This window comes from Varroa jacobsoni, unplaced genomic scaffold (genome assembly GCF_002532875.2).
Source record: "Varroa jacobsoni isolate VJ856 unplaced genomic scaffold, vjacob_1.0 scaffold_243, whole genome shotgun sequence".
Taxonomy (NCBI): domain Eukaryota; kingdom Metazoa; phylum Arthropoda; class Arachnida; order Mesostigmata; family Varroidae; genus Varroa; species Varroa jacobsoni.
The window spans coordinates 6,574-24,497 of NW_019213145.1; the positions used below are offsets into that span (position 1 = coordinate 6,574).

Below are 17,924 nucleotides of genomic sequence, written 5' to 3' on the forward strand. Positions count from 1 at the left end.
CATATAGCTTACTTCTCCAGATCCCCTAAGAATAAAGAACTTTACTTGATAAACGTGAGCCATCGGCTCTCACAGTCCAGTCGGCTTGTCTGGCTTAGCATCGAGTCGTTTAGGCTTGTCCCAAGTCATGGACTTGTTCGTCTTCGTTTTGGCGCCCTTCCAGTCGTTGGCCGGCGTTTATATTAGAAAATTTTAGGAGGAAAAACGATCTCCCAAGGTCGATTGGGGCCCCTGCTTACAGGACATTATAAGTGTTTGGGAGGCAACGTCGATACAGCAGTAACGCTGCTTGTCGCGAAAGAGCGAATGCCGCACGGTGGGTTGACCGTGCAGGCCGAAATGTCAAAACTGAAATGGATGTTTCTTGTGTCTGTCATCGTCGGGGACAAACTGGACCGGGAATGGAAGAAATAAAGGTTTAGGAAAACGAAACAGGGAGTATGAGATGGTGGCAGTAAATTCAGCGTAAGTTGTGTGTGGCGTCTCATAGGCGACCTCGTTCGTTTAAGAACCTCGTCGTTTGCCTTTAGTCTGAGAGCTACGTAGCCTGTACTTGTGGGACAGTTAGCTGCCAGCCCCACCTCTGTTTCTGTCCAGACACGGAAAGTTTCTGTAACGGTCCAAATGAAAGAACAAACGTACATGCCTTGCGGAGTTTGAGAATTAAACGCAAGTTGAAAGCGCGTCTGAGCATCACTGTCTTTTGTCAAGAAACACTCACTACTTCGTGGTCCGTTTGGCACATCGACGCCTAAATAGAGTGCTATCTATTTTAACTCCTCATCGCTGTCATGTAGAGACAATAGCTTGTACTCCAGCTGCTAACAACATATAAGGTTGGTGGCGGGTCAGAAAAACGCTGTTGCAAACAGCTTTCAACTATCGGCCTCAAGTTTCTGTCCATCTTTCGTTCGGTGTAGTGCGTGGGGATAAATCTTAAACAGCAGTGTAGGTCTTGGCTTCACAATAACTCAATTCGCTCTTTCACGTAAGAATTCTAAGGTACTGTACCATTGAACATTTGTCGAAGCTCAGTTCCGGTAATCGTTAAGCTTCATTCCCGTTAATGGAGAAAATAATCTTTGCTTCGTTTTAATAAAGGTAATCCATTATATTGTGTCACCTGCTCTGTTGATATACCTTTACAATGCACCTACAATCTGCAGAGACAGCCATCCCTCCAAGAGGTCAAATAGATAAATGGTCAGTAGTCTAAAATTATTTCCTCTCGCCGTCGATGGGACACATCACATGTCTCGATCAATTTTCCGAACGTTTCACGCGGCAGAGGAGGACCGGCTTCCTCCACCTTTTCATTCACCCTTTAAATCTGTTTCCAGGCCTAAGTAGCAACGTAGTCTTCAGAACGTGTAGAGCACTCTGCTTGACCTCCCGATTAGTTATCTATTTGATTGACATCTCCCCGCGCCATCGTCCTGCTCGTTCGATCGTTGCCTGCTCATTCGTCTCCTAGCTATCGACGTTGAAACACGCCATTTTTCCATTTGGACTTCAAGTATCTACTTTCTGGCCCATAGCAATGTTTTCCGGTACAGCAAGCATATTGTATGAACAGGCTGCATGAGTCGTTCAAAGGGTCGTACAAATAACTCAACGACACTGCTACACCTACCGGCGTTACTCACTTTTTCGCGCTGATTAGTGCTCCGAAGGGTTTGACAGGGCTAATCCAATCTGGATTATTCATCTGGGTGCGCTTCGGCCAAATTTAGTTTCTACTGAGCCTTCAAAAGAAAAGTTAGATTTTTCATAAAGTTTAGTTAGGACAAGAAGAGACAACGGTACATGAAGCAAACCCAGACAAGGATAGGGAAAGTATCACTATATGCGAATGCATAGGTGATCAAAAACGAATGGCTAGGTAGCATGTTTCTTTATTAAGTGGGACAACACCTAGTCCAGGCTCGGCGAAGAATAGAAAAATAGGCACGCTAAAACGAGAAGCTAGCCGAGTCACTGTGAAAGGGCTTACATCAAACGGACTATAATCCTATAGCGTGGAAGGTGTGTGAAGTGCCGGTCCATCGGTAAGAGGTAAATAGTCTTTGGCGACGCTGTTCTATGTGCAACCCAAAAAGGGGTTGTTTTACTCCTACGTGTCTAAAGGCGAATATGGCCAAAAACGGGCAGATTAGGTGTCAGTAGGCGTCACAAGATAGCATTATACTCTAATGACGCTTGTGCAAAGCTGGAGGAACGTAATCTGCCAGGGCACCGTTAAGCTGGGTTGGGTTTTATCCGTATCGTTTAAAGCTAACTTTCATTGGAGAGGATGGATAAAGCGTATTCAACGGGCGTGGATTATTTTTAGTATAAACTAGAAAGGAGATAATTGGGTTGTTCTTTTTTTTAATAGAACCAAGTAATTTAACCTGACTTAGGTCCACTTTGTGTGACCCAACTCTAACACATACTCCGGCTCAAGAGAGTGACTCAGATTTATCGAAAGTAAGCAAAATTTTCGCATGCCCTGCGCATGCACCAGGACTTTTCGACACAAGGTACAAATGAATACAGGTGATAACCTGTGTCGCGATACCTACAAGATTGAATATCTTTAATGCAAATATACATTATGCTAATATACATCCCTAGTGAAATTACTTATGGATTAGTATGAGGATCTAATGCTGATAGCGCGGTTGCACTGCGACCGTGCTTGATACCCAATGCTGTCTCAAAACGGTGGACAGTGTTTCAATCAAATCTAGTTTAATTTTATTACATCCCGCCAATCTATTTTATTTCATCAAATAACAGTAATGTCGCATTGAAATCTAAATAAGTATTTGTTTATTATTCCTCACAGTAGCGATGCATGTTATAAATATATATATATATATATATATATATATATGGCGCAATTCAGGAAATTGAATGGAAAGCTCTGTTCTTTTTTGTCATTTGTCATGATCAGTTGTGTTTTCTTTTTTTTTTTTGCATTTCGCGGTTTGAGCCGGTATGATTACTTGCACATAGTTAAAACAACGTAGAGCGTATCTATAACCGTGAGGACCCATTTGAATGTAAAGCAGACGTAGCTCTCTCATCAGTTTTTTCGTGTTCGACTTGTTTGTATGAATCATTTATGACCAGAAATAATTTTATATGAATGGAGGTCTATATGCCCGCTAATTTTCGTTCGACAGGAACGTTACCTGTAAACGTTATTTGGCAACAATATAAAAACTCTAGCAATACACAGTAAATTACTTCTTTCACTTGACGGCGTCGTTAATAACAGCTGGTTTATCGTCTCGTAAACAATAACGAAGGAAATACATAGAATGCTATTGTGGAAAGATAGCTAAGTGCTTAGAAGAACAAGCGATGTAGTTTTCTCGAACGGCGACAGTTTGATCAATGATCATCTTTTTCAACAAATATTAATCTTTTAATAATAATAATAATTTCAACAAATATAAATTATGTAATATTATGAAATTAAAGACATTTTTTCTGTTCTCCCATGAGGCTTGCTCATTTCCCAGTACGTGTTTAATGTGCTTTATCACTTTCTCGCTGACATTCTCAGCTACAAAAGATTGAGATGGCCAATAGTTTTTGTTGGCATGCCCATATGTGTATGATGGTATTTCACACACCGCCACCGTATGAAGCAGATGTTTTTGTGTATAACATAATTATCGCATTTAACAGAATAACGCGCCATAATTTTTTTCGATAGTGACAGTTTTGATAGCGCTGACGGTTAGTGGCGCGTTTCTTTTTAAAAGAAGTAGTATAGTTCCGGATTCTTGCTTTTGCTGTATATCCGACAGACTATGCTTTTATCCTGAGTCGTTTCGATGTTTATCCCTTTCAGCCGCCGTTATCTTTATCGAGTCCTTAGATAATGTTAGACGATAACATGTGGCTTGCGGTCCATTTGCACACGGCAACATGTACATTAGTAGCATCTATTTAGTTATTTTACTTACAAAAAAATGCGCCAATTCGAAGTAAGAACCAGCAACTAGTTCGATCAACAACGTAAGAGTTTAATCTTTACATTTATCACACTAAGGCTGGTAGAACGGCTCCTTAATGGTCCGACCTTCCGGACGTTCTCGTAAATACTTGCGATAGCCAATACGAGTGAATATCTGGGGTGGAAATTTTTACATGTAAAACAAATTGGAGTTTGCCCTTCAATAGCGGAGGTCGCAAACTTTTCTTTGTCTTGTGAGCTATAATAAAGTACAAGAATATATGAAATTCAACTTGAAATAACTTCCTGTTCACATAATATTTCTATCAGTATGTGCTGGTGTAACATAACGTCTAATTTCGTAAATATATAATTCCACAGATACACACAAGTACTCTGTAATTAATTCACAACCTCGATATTGTTTAAGTTATTGCAACTACCTGACGATCCATCCCGTTGCACCTAAAGTTTCAGCCATAAACCTGGATAAAAAGTTACAAGGTAAAATGTATACTACAACGTGGTGAAACGCATGTCCTGCTGGAAAAGGCTTTGTGTTTGCCTGACAGTTTTGTTTTTTGCGGTGATAAATTCAATCCTTTGCCCTTAGTGATATTGTGACCGTCATCAAAATAATAATGAGAAACCAAATTTCGCGTGTGATAGTCCATCAGAATTGCTACAATTACCGTCGACAGTGACACATTTTTCAGTGTATTTTTCCAAGCTTACCACGGTGTCGAGTACGCCCTGCATTGTTATCGAGCACCATCACCGAGCTCATCTACGCTGGACTTTGCAACGTTCTAAGGTTTTGCCGTTAGCCGCATTGATCTACTTGCTATCCTCACCGTAGGGCTAATTTTATGGTGCGGTAAAATAGGGCGCTTTCAATTTCTCTCTAGCTAGCACATTTTACGAGTCCGCGTAATTCATTCCGTTTTGTTGTTGCTATTAGCTACAATAACATCTGCCGGCCTTTTGGTCTGTTGTGCTCTATTTCTGACAAGATCGAGAACAGTTCAAGGTTGTTTGTTCAACTTTGCTGCTTTGTAAGGTTTCATAAAAGAGGAAAAAACTTACTAAAACAACTTATCTTTGAGCATATATATATACACACACACTCAAATCGAAATATCTACTCTATACACGAAATAGGTACTTTTATGCATGTTCAGTCACAATAAGCGAAAGCTAGCAAGCTGCCAGAAATCTAAACATATTTAATAAAGCTATTCGGTATTGTTTGAAACAATGAAGAGCAGATGTTTTGGGGAGGGATAGTGCAGGTCAACTAAGTTGAGATTCGAGAAGGTTTACTAGGTAGGTTGAAAGCTACAGGGTGGTAAAGGACAGCTTGTGGAAGGACCGTTAGTTAGTAGTTGATCGGATGACACCGATAGAACTATATATCGATCTGGAGGTAACTCATAGTATCCTAGTATTCGAAAAGGGCACCCTGATGTCCTTTTTCAGATAGATCAAAGGTCATGGCCTATTTTGATAAACAGTATCCATACCAGCGTTATCTGAGCGCCAACGTGGTGAATGAAGTTATTGCTGTCCAGTGGTAACTTCCGATATCGATTGTGGTGTCATCCACTTATCAATAGATTAGAAACGCGGACTTTCGCTATAGAGCCAAACGTCTCTAGATTTTAAGGATGATACTAGTTACAGCGATTATATTAGCAAAAACTCGAACGACGTTGTTCGACATGTTGTAGACCAAAACGCCATGATATCCAGCACTTCATCTGGTCTACTTCCGATTAGCGGGGAATTGTCGTGAATTGATGTTGATGATGATCTATTTCTGTGTACTCTTGATCTAATTGGGGGCGACTATCTCGACCTTCGCAGTAACCGTTCGTCGTGCGTTCAGCTGCCATAAGGCCAATCTTGGTTGGTGACGTTTGCATTAGTAGGAGACCATGGGGAATACGGTAGAATATGCCTAGCCACTTATGCCTGTATCGGGCATTCCCGAAATACTGCAAGGTGGCGAACTGGAAGAGTTCGTCGAAAATGCCGTAATCGCTTTTTCTCTAGGGGAAGAATGAAAGATTTATTCATTAGATGTTATGATTACTAGCAAGTGACAGAAAATCGGTCATACTTAATAGCTAATTAGCCGTATCTAGAATATAAACAGGGGCCAAAATAATCGTTATGGTGGCGGAAGTTATCTATTTCTGTGTGTAGGTAGCGTACTAAACATTTCTAAAGTGAAAATCTCGCTATTGTATATATTGCTATGTTCACATCTCGTTCTAGTCGTGAGTGATCAATGCTGTCCAGTACTTCGCTATTGCATTTTGTATATGCCACCATTCGCTGGCGTCGATAGGGATACATTGATAATCATACAAGAAAACAGAATTTCTACCGTTACAAATCTTAGAGAAGGGAAATGTCGAATAAAAACAATTAAGCGTTAAACAATGAAACAAAAAAAGATCTAGGTAAGAGTGGATTGTAAAAGACGACTTATAGCATCTATTAGGATCATGCAATGAAATTTAGCGTGTACTCATCTGTTAGTGTATATTCCTTCGTTCGTAACATCCGCCTGTTGACGATGAGGTTTCCTTTTTGCTTTAAGCTATTCGGCGTCAATTGAAAGCCGATCTGCCTTTTTACTTTTACTAAAGCGATACTTTTATTAGACGCAAGCCTTGCCGACTCAAGTTCTGGACGTCGCCAAAGCGCCGGCCAAAAATCGACAATTTTTTGTACTGCGGGAAACGTCAGTTCGGTAAAAGCATGTTTTATTATTGTCGTATCAAATTGTTTTTGACGAAATTCATCTTGTCTAACGCACCCGAAGCTCATTTAGCTGTGCGATGAATTTTGTAGATTCACGAAGTTTTCAGGAAGAAGTCTCAAAAAAGTTCTTCATTCTCACACAGTCTGTGCTATCCTTTTCTTACTGTGCTGCCACCATCGGCTAATCCGTTTCATCGCTGCGTCTTGTGTAAGAGGCCGGTTCAGTGATCCGCCTACTATCCTCTAGTTCATCTCGACGGCGGATTTAATGCGCACGGAACTACAGGAAAACGTACAGGGCATACTGTCAGCGTCACGTTTAGTCGATCTTCACGTTCGTTCGCTAATCTCGATTTCAAATAACACGCTCTGACTTCTAGCTCGAGTAATACTCTACCATTACAAAGTGCGTAGCCCTGCTAGAAAAAAACCTTCGGTCTGTTTTTTCTATTTGACGTAGAAATCTTCAATTTTCTCCACTTGCAGATCGAACTTTCTTCCGAGCTATGCGTTGTTTCTGTTTTCTCCCTGCAGGTGGCCACCGCATGCGTTGGTGTTAAACATCTGCCTCTTTGTCGTGGTTATAGCCATAGAAATTGTAACTATACGATACTAAATATTTTCAGAGAATAAGGTATTATAGTTCGTAGTTCGCTATCTCGTTTAGCCATCTGATGTCGTCATCATTGCGTAGTTAGTTGTAGCTTCAACAGATTTTGCATATTGTCACATAATTTTTTTTCTTATTATCATTATATTAATAGGTTTTGATTATTACCATTGTTTTTTACACTTATGATCATTTTAATAATAATGATGATTATTATTATTACTAGTAGGCAAATATCTAGTTATCTATTATAATATTTTTGTCCTTTTTTCGGATAATAGATACGTGCTAAATAACGTTGCAGTGGTTACGTAGAGCTTAGGCGTTCGACTTCTATCCGTTCAGTTATTGATTAATAATCGTGTCGCTTAGTAGATACAAATAGCTAGAATAGCGGAGGAAGATTCTTCTATACAAAGCAGAGAGTCGTACTATACCGTTATGCATTTGTATGTATAACTGTATCATTTACGTGCCAATGTATATCACCAACGCTTCTGGTTATTGTTGCGCTATAGTAGGAAACGTATGGAACTTTACGGACGGATTGTGGACCCTAAAGAATTTTCGATAGATGAATCATATTTTCTCCGGATAGCAACAATAGCTAAGGTCACTTTGAACTACTTTGTTTCTTTGCAGCATAACATCTCTGTGTAGAGCCCGAATAGATTACTTTTGACATATATATATATATGAGTACTTCTTACGGCAGCTAAATCGTACCGATGTCGAATACGCTAAACCCCTAAAGCATGTGCTATGCATAGAGAGCTGTGTAAATCACAGACAAACGCATTCAACGATGGGTTATTTCGTACTTTAGTAAATCATACAACACGTTTTATCATATGTGTTGATGGCGGCGCCGTAAGCAGTGGCCCATGGTTTTTCGACAAGGAATTTAGCGACCACAACAAGGAGTCTCGGCCGTCTCCTTCTGCTACATTATACATATTCGGTCGCTTACGATTTCATCTAATCCTATCTATTTTTGCGCCTCATGGCGAGTACCAGTGACCGCAGTGAGCTTTATTCAATGTGTATATATTCCCCGGTGATGCTGTATCAGAGACGCTGCTGAATGCGGATTGTTTGGCCTTCTTTACTGTCTATAATGTAAATTCAGAACATGGAACTCTTCGATTGGCTGCGTCTATTCGTTTGTTCTAGTAGTTCGACTACGATTGCTGCTGTCAGCAACTTACTTCGTTTTTCTTTCTCCGTAGTTGCGCACGCTAGCCGCGGCAGATCGCAGGTCATCGTCCATCGTCGAGACGACGACGACGACGACGGCGTTATTGAGGTGACAGGTAACACTAAAAAAAAGTGTTACAGTTTTTATGCAGTAATATTATGACATTGCCTCTTGACACAGTACCGTTTGCGAAACCAACGCACGTTAGTTTGAATACTTAACTGGCGTTACATGGATGCTACTGAGGCGGCAGAGGAGGACGGATTTACCGTACGTGACTACCCCCGTAGTATTCGAAATATCAACGCCTTTTTGCTACCCAGCAGAAAGGCAACGTCGGTTGTTATGGGAGCGTATTGATTGTTATGCGCCTATTGAAAGTTCCTCCTCAATTTGTGTGGCGAGCTTCTTGTCACACTGTTGAGTCTGCAGAGGGGTTCTGTGGCAATAGCGGCGGAGACGGCGACGGCAATAGTAAACGACCACGCCCGTTCAGTCGAGTCGCTTCTCTGTTTGCTCCGACTACTCGTATTGACTGAGTAACGCTTTGCGAATCCAGGGATCTGTCTTGAAGCCTTCACAAAACTCTTCTCTCGAGATCCGCGCGTCGGAGTCGAAGTCGAGTTTTGCGAACAGCTGATCGACCTTCCGCGATACCGGATCACCTTCCGCTGCTTTGCCTAATAACATAAACGGGACAGAAAAGATACGTTGATTGTTAGTTTCCTTAGAGCAAGGATAGTTCGGTATTGTAAGACGAGGGCAATGCTAATGAAGTGCTTAGTTCAGAATACTGATCTTGTATTTGTAGTGTTATTTCACATTTTTGTTGTTTTTTACGCTTATAATAATTATTGTTATTATTTATTAACGCCTGTCATAAGGCAGATCATATATAATACTTACAAAATATGAACCTAAAACATCAAATATAGTTATCAGCGTGAAAGTATAATATCAAGTTAGGCATAATCCGTTATGCGTACCCTATACGCGTGCTAATACGTTAAGAAAGGACGTTACCAGGCAGCATCCTGCGTGATGTACGGGCACAGGGTTATCGTTATGGAATAGTGGTGATGTACCTCGATTTATATAATGTTTCATCTCCCTGCATGACAAAATAATTGATACATAGTAGCACACTTGTCAGCCATAATGTCATGGGACTTTTACCTGATGCACATGCGTGTTAGGCTCAGTTTACTAGCAATGATAAAATATTACACTACTGTTTGGTAGAATAGAAATCAGCTACGGATAAATTAATTAACAGTATAATACGTATTTGCTAAATCAGTTTTTCGTTAGTAACCAGAATGCACCCGGGGTTTTGGCCGAGGCAATGAGCGTCGATAAGGCCTTTATCAAGAGACCACAATTGATCCTTTCCTAGCGCGTCTAACAAAACATCTTGTCAGAATCCTAATCAGTCCTATCTTGTAACCCTCACCTGGAGCAAGTATCACGGACGTAAGCGAATCCCTTACGATAAAACACAGGCCTTCTTCACGAATGCTTTCCGCCCTTGATATTATGGACCGATATTTATAAGGGTACTTCTAAGGAGAATTGTTTTTCGGCTTATTTGTCACGATCTATGAAACGAAAGGTTTCAAACCGGTCCAGGCCATAGCACCCAAAGGAAATTATGTATATTTGAGCCGAGATCAGTAATGAAAACAAAGGTGTAATAAGGCACAATAATAGTTTCGCTATTGTTGGCGAGTATCAGTTTTCTACACCGGTGATGTCAAAAATATATAACCCTCTTACATGGTTTGTCCAACAAGTGTTAGACCATACAAAAAAGAAATTTACCTTGATTGACCCGAAAATTTTGTAAAGGTGACCTGCTAAGTTCCTAGCACGTTCCTAGCACCTGCTAGTTCCTTGCTTGACAATCGAGAATCAACAGCGCACCTAGAAACATGTTCTCTCGAACATGTTTCTGCACAAATTACGGCAGCTGGACGATAGACGAACAGTCCCACGATTCCCCACAACATGTGATCTTACCAGATGACCAGCCGTATATTGGGTACTGCTGCTTGCAAGTACAATTGGCCTAAACTTCCCCATATCGAAAGCCATCTCCGACCATGTGTTCCACAATGAGAATCGTCACAAATAATAGTGAATAGTTATCGCAAACACCTGATTATTGATATTATAAAACTATTTCGTGAGCGAGAGAGAGTACGATAGCAGACGCCGAAAGCTACTTTATCCAATGTCTGCCATCCTTTCCGTAAGTACTATAAACTAGGACTGATTCGATTCACGGAATTAAGTCAAGCTCATTGCACAAAGCTTTAATAGAGCGGGAAACATTTATATAAGATCCATGACAGTCCTGCATCATTATAGCTACTGGTGCGCCCGAGCTTTTTGGTTGACCACCTACGTCGAACTTGAGAAAGTCGGCCCGGTAACTACCTGTACTCTATCTGCATACAAAAGGCTGTCGCCAAAAAGCTTGCTTCAGAAGAGACTCAATAACATCAGTCAAATTATAACTCTTAGGCCAAACGAATCGTATGGCTATGTAACAATTATAAAATGTCGATTCAAAATTCGCGTTCTATCAACCCGCCGTATTACGTCATTTGCAAGAGTTAGCACGCATCTGAGTTGGCTGTCGAAAAAAAAAAACAACTAATTCTGTTTGAATCTGCAGCGGGATGCTACGATGAGGGGCAAACGAGGGGAGGCAGACAGGGCTATAAGACCCTGTCTCCGCTGTCATCCAATTATCAAAAGGATGATATGATATGGTATAAGATAGCTAAACAATTACCCAACCTTACACAAACTATGAAAAGAGGAAAATAAGAATATTATGGGACACTGCTAGCAGATTTGAGTGATTTGCCATAAGCAAATTATGTCATGTTTTCCATGTACTAGTAGCGAACTTTGTCGATCATTCTAAATCATTGGGTAATAAGATCGAATCAAACTCGTTTCTTTCGAAACACGCTTTAAAAAGGCGTCACCTAGTTTGTAAAATGTCCTATTCGAGTTCATGGCATGGCCATATAGCTGCAATGTAAGAAATGAGCGTGTTATATAATAGCTGAACCGTCACGTAACTCAAATGGTCGATTGACATCGATCTGTTTTATTATGACGCCTATCGCCTTTCCTGATCAGTGTACTTTGTTTCAGATCGGTAAAGATCCGCGGCGCCTGAGAAGTACATCTCAAAAGACTTAAAATTGACTTATTGAAAAATTTCATGGCAGTAGTAGCTGACACCTTTATCAGGTCTAGTCATTGTCATACGATTGCCAAACACGACATTACCCCAGCGACGTAGGGTGGCAATGTTCGCTCGCTATATCGTAACAGGGGAGATTGTTCTTTAGTCGAAATAAGGTGCCACTAGCAAGAGCCAATGAGACTTACACAACGACACCTACCTGCCTTTCCTGCCAGGACAAACACGGTTCCTATCGACTCTAGAGTAAAGTCACAGCGTTGATTTGTCTCTCTCATGCTATGTACTTGGCCTGGCTGCAGTGAATCGGCCTGTGTTTCAAGTACATTAGAAGTTGCGCCCCAGTAACGGCCGAATGAGCCATCGAACATCGCCGGCCGTTCTCTAGCAATTGGTTGTCACTGTGCCAAACGGCGTCGAGCCGTGGCCAAAATCGTAGCTTAACTTTACAACTATCGCCGTGTAGCGGGATAGCTTCTGTAGCATTATTATAGTGACTAGCTATGAACAGTGGTTGTAATTAGTTTGTCCTGTAACGGCCTGTATGGCGCGAGTAACTCCACTGGCGTTCAAATATGGCTACTTAACAAGCAGCTTTTAGGAAAAAAGTTCGCGTAGGACACCGAACGTCACTGGAATACACGCCGTTACAGTCACTGGTCGTAGTTTAAACGAAGAGGATGACATGGAACAAAGAACTTTAGGAGCTGCCGTATTCGACAGTTATGTAGATAGAATAGATTGTCTAGTACTTCGGCGAACTAAAGCAGTAAATGGTCCGTTTCAACAAGGGCTATAAAAAAAAAGTCATTTTGCAGAAATAGGTCGCCGCTGTAGAACTACAAATAGGCAAGAAGCCAAGAAAGAAAAGATAATAACGATAACGACAGTAAAAGCAACGTCAACGTCCTCAAAGTGATCGTAGTTCTGTGCAATGATCGCAAACGGTAAAAAGTAGCGGTGCGTGCTCATAGAACCATGAGGTAAGTTACTATTTCAAAAATGCAGGGTGAGGCAAGTTGCTTGACAATTTTAGAGACTTCATATGTATATACTTGTCTTATCTCTTTTGGGGGCGTAACTGGCTACACACACAGACACACACGCACGTTTAATTTAACATCGCAGTTTATCATCACACGAGGGGTTAATGGAGGTGATTGTTTACCTGGGTTTGATGTCGCAACTCCCGTAATAGTTTACTGGTGACGTATTTCTTTGCCAAACTTGTGGACATTAGCTAAGTCGTTTTAGGTGTGAAATTGAACGTGGACAATATTGAACGTAGAGATTAAAACAGTGATTTCAGTGGGATGTCGCAGTAGAACCGGGTTCTGGTATTTTGCACAGTAAAGCTATTAAGAGCACTGCCACCCTTCCCAGCGCAAGTAATGCTTCCTGTCCCTCCGCCCGCTTACATGACGGTTCAAGGGTGATCATGGCGGCAGCGCTTAATATTCGAGTCAGAGTGGTTTCCGGATAGGAAAGATAAAAGACGAGAGATGAAGTTGTCGATGACAGCGGCAACTAGCGGCGAAAAAAAAACTAGCTAACTGAAAGGAAACGAGTTATTTTCCATTAAATTAATGAAAAAAGAAACAGAATGCAAACGACAAATTAACGACTTTGCCGCGGACGCAATCTAGATTCACACGTAAAACCTAATCGCATGCGCGAAGTCATCGATAGGGTACATCATCATGCGTAAACAAAAGATGAACAAGTTACTGATACAATGTCGCCCGTGGCGAACAAAAACTCAATATCAGACGAAGGAAACGGGACTCAATGCAGAATGATGCTTCGCTGCTCGTGACCGCCGTGTTTCAAAACATCGCTCTGTTCAGTGTCGTTGCACGACTGCTACAGAAACGCCAACAGAAGTTAGAAATATACATTTAACTGTGACTCGTTGTGCATTAAGGAATACTTTTTAACTATACTACGCTAAAATTAAAACTCAATTATGCTTGTTGTCGTCTGTATAAGGCCGATTCGTGTAGAGTTTGATGATTTGTCGATAGTGTATCATCGTTTACTAACCATGAAGGACATAGATGGCGGTAACAATGTCGACCATTTCAGCGCGCGTAACGAAGCCGTCGTTGTCGATGTCGTAGAGGTCGAAGGCCCAGTTGAGCTTCTCATCGATAGAGCCCTTCGTGGTGATCGAAATGGCGCGAATGAATTCCTTGAACGTGATCACGCCATTCTTGAATCGTGTGTGAACCATACATGGCATGAATCCAGGTAGAAGCACAGGAGCAGAAAAACACGAGGCGAAAACGTAATTTTTGTTAATATAATAAAGTACACTTGGATCTTATATTTCTCAGGCTCATTTCACTTAAGCTATGCGTTTATAGAACTTCTGTCTTAGAATGTAAGACATCGGTGATTTTTACCGCGTAAATAACATAATATATATATATAATGAGTGTAGTAGGAAATGCTTCTTTTTTTTATAGTACGAGTAACTACAATTCGTTTCGTATTGGCTGAAAGACAACTGTTCGAATCCATAACGGCTATAGCATAAATAACAGTTACTTTAGGCCGTACAGGCTTTCTACGTCAGTCACAGCTCCATATACTCCGTACCTGCACACGCTAAAGTGACAAGCCTTCTAGTTAACGGGCCTTGAATGCAGTAAAAGACGAATTCAATTATATAAGGGAGACCTTCCACAACTGGTGCCGATATGTGAATGGGTGCGCCGAACTAGGCTGCACAATCATACTGCCTATTTATAGAGTGCATGTAAGGGGAGTGGATAAATTCATACTTTACGCTAGGGACTCTATCAGGTACATAGGCGATTTCACGTATCTGTCTGTCACTTCAGGGGTGCAGGTTGGTTTACTGCATGTAGTCCGCATCTCTGCTGCGGAGAGATTATCGATAGTTTCATCTACGAATAGACCTAGGGGCATTTATAAACATTTTACGCAAGCTTTGACGTTGCTTTGACTTAAACTTCGAGTGGAACTTCAAGCAATTTATTATCTAAGTTGAGTTCGTACCCAGTTACATTGCGCAGAAATGAATCAGTCAAGTCTATTATTGTGCCTAAGATGACTGAATGCGTTTGGCAAGTTAACACGATTAATATAGCCGTCCACGGTAACGTGGTTCACTCGAAAGTAATTAGGTCAATTCACTGTTGCTATATACACGTGTTTACGTTGGCTTTTACCGGAGCGAGCGTTCGAAGGTCGTATGCTATTCGAAAACATAATAGGAAAACATACAAAGGCAAAATAGCATATTCGACGAACGATGCGCTACGACATTTGAAAACTAACGTCGGTCAGCGAATATGATTAGTACCGGTTCACGGATCTGGAGCCAATCAAAACGATGAGACACTTCTATAACGGAATGCTATTTATGTCCTTCTATTACGAATAGTGACAGCACTTTCGAGAACCGATGAAGGTGAGCCGATTTTTCGCTTACTGCAAACGAACCCCTTATATACCTATGTATTTTACAGCTCACCTAGGCTGTTGCTAGAAAATGTCTCCTCTATTTAACTTTCTTTTAAAATACAAAAATCCTAGTTTGACACGAAGTAATAATTACTACTACTACTACTACTACCACAACCACTTAAGTTTGTCTCGTTCAGTAAACCACCCAAGCTCGTCGTGCCCCTTTCCTAATTCCTTCCAAAACCTGATCCAAATACACCAGCAAATACACCAAATACACCACTCGGGAAATAAAGACCTTTTTTTTTTCTTTTTGTTGTTTTTTTTTCTGAATTACATATTTGTCGTAAATCAAAAAGACCGCGTTTGAGGAGTCAGTTGCCGGAACATCGTCGCAACAGTCGATGTCATCAAATTTTAGAAATATCCCTACATATCAAATCGGCGATATCAAGACTGACGTATAGCATTTTTTTTTTTTGAAACAGACTCCAAACATTGAAAAAAAGGCTACCAAACATCACCTGCAGAACAAACCGTGCCACAGTGTTTATTATAACGGGATTTATATGTTATGTTGCTATTGACTAGTACTACAAAAAGATCACGAAATCAATCATCGTATTCAACAAAATCCTAGTCACCGTATCGGAGGTACACATATGCTGCCTACAAGCAATAAGGTTATACAGACATCAATGACGCTGGCACAGTCGCGCACCCACTCCTACATACACGGGCATATGCTAATAGCAGCGCTAAGCCTGGATGAAATGAGTAGTCGAAAACCTTGAAGGCCATTGTGCCTCTAAAGCTGACCGCTACTGTGACAGTCATTGCATTTTTGATGATGGGGAAAGCAATGCCGCTTTCTTTAGCATAGCTCTCCTCCCGGCCCCGTTGTCCGGTGCGACAATGAGTAGGTACTGTTCAGCGCCAGCGGGACGGGGTGATGACTATAAAGTTTTTCGTGTCCGTTTCGAAACGGAACACGTAAAGCCCGCTCATCTAAACATATGTACGTATTTAGGTCCGTGAAGTCGCAATCTACAGACGAGCTTTTGTCACCCTGCCATTGATTGTCGCTTTGTGCACTATTCGATATGACGCAGTCGGGAATACCCATGGGTCCTTTGTTCGCCATGAAAATTACACAAGCTTTGTTTCTAATTTAGCTTCAATGACTGTTATAGTAGCGCAAGAACCCGAGTTCCTCGTAGCCGAAACTGGCAACGGGACCTAATTAGCCGAATGGTTTACTCTAATCATTTAAGTGCCATGAACAAATACTACGTTACTGCAATGGACTAATCTTTTTTAGCTATATTTGCAGCGGGTCTCGTCTCTACTCTCGCGGCGTCGCTTTCTTGCGTTAGATACAAACGCCCTACCCACGGCTTCGGAAATGCAGTCTAAGCTGTATTTTTATGTATTGCTTGTCCTGAAGTTCTTCGTCCCTCGTTGGAGCACTGCCAGTTTTTCCTGTCAGTTTCCCTTTCATTCCTTCTATCTACTAGGCAAACGCGCTCTTTATCCTGTCGCTTCCCGAAGCTCGCTGCGGCGATTTCCGTAGTCATCCATCGACTGCGACAGACGCCGCAGTACAGGCTCGTCTCTATATCATCATAGCTATATGCTTTGCCTGTACTGCATGGAGGGGACCATGTACAACATGATTTAGCGTAGTCTGACATAGGGCGGCTGAAGGACAAGGACGACCTTACAGTGTCCAGGCATCACTTGTAAACTCTGACCATTTCCTGTGGCCTGGCAGGCCTTATAAATATTTCCTTACATATATCATAAAAACGACTTGTCACGCCTAGGTAGATACTAGGTATGTAGTCGCAGGTATATAATAGATATATAGTGGTAGGTATATAATGTATAACGTGATGCAATCGAACGTCCGGGAAGACATTGCTGCATCGGCTGCTATGGATTAACATTTCGCAACAAATAACTTTATCGAGGTGGCAATGAGCTGATATTTAGATGAGGTGTGCATCTTTTGTGCTCCTTTCACAAACATGTATTACAATCCATCTCCTTGTTTTTCTGCAACCTGCATCAATGGCACCTTATGACGTATATATGTGATTTACTATATTTATAGAAGTGTTCACACGTGGTAGGAATACCGTTATTTGCTAACCTAAAGAATATATACCAATGAATTTTACTACCAGATCGATTGAGGCACAATCGTGTGCTTGTTGTGTCGTATTCAATCCATTGTTCGCTCTTTCGATTTGCGCTTCACCGATTGTAGGCCGTAGTAGATGTATTGGACGAGGTAGGCTGCCTGCAGGCCCGCTCGTAGGTAACGTCTGTTTCGCAAACGTTATTCAGTATGACTAAAAGAAAATTATACGTCTTTACAATAACATTGTACCTGTAGCGTAGCGTCCTTTAAAAATTATTTTTTTAGATACTGACATCGCTCATTATATTTGTTGTATAAGTTACTATACTAGTTTTCATATGTTGTAGTGGCGCTTAGATTACAATTATATGATGACAATATAACGAGAACGTATTTAAAACAGTACCTGTCGACAAAACACCATTGATATCGTTAAACAGATTGTCTACCTCACTGATTGGTTACCTAGCTGTTGTTTCATACGAGGTCACTTCCAATTCAGGTCGGCTCCTCGCTGACCTCTCAATAGCATACCGTTTTTACATAATTTATTAACTGATTAGCCGTTGGATAGTCGTTTTCAGAATT

At 41.1% G+C, this 17,924-nt stretch overlaps 1 protein-coding gene across 1 annotated transcript in view; it reads right to left on the minus strand.

Annotated features, from left to right (window-relative positions):
• Positions 1-2,791: 2,791 nt before the first annotated feature.
• Positions 2,792-17,924, minus strand: part of LOC111274007 (frequenin-1) — a 76,125-nt gene continuing 60,992 nt past the window's right edge. The window contains exons 4-7 of the mRNA XM_086967491.1: positions 13,799-13,967; positions 11,958-11,966; positions 8,543-9,212; positions 2,792-7,004 (exon numbers count right to left, since the gene is read on the minus strand). Coding sequence (XP_086823617.1) covers positions 9,055-9,212; positions 11,958-11,966; positions 13,799-13,967 — 336 coding nt within the window. The 3' untranslated portion in view covers positions 2,792-7,004; positions 8,543-9,054. The remainder of the gene's footprint in view (positions 7,005-8,542; positions 9,213-11,957; positions 11,967-13,798; positions 13,968-17,924) is intronic.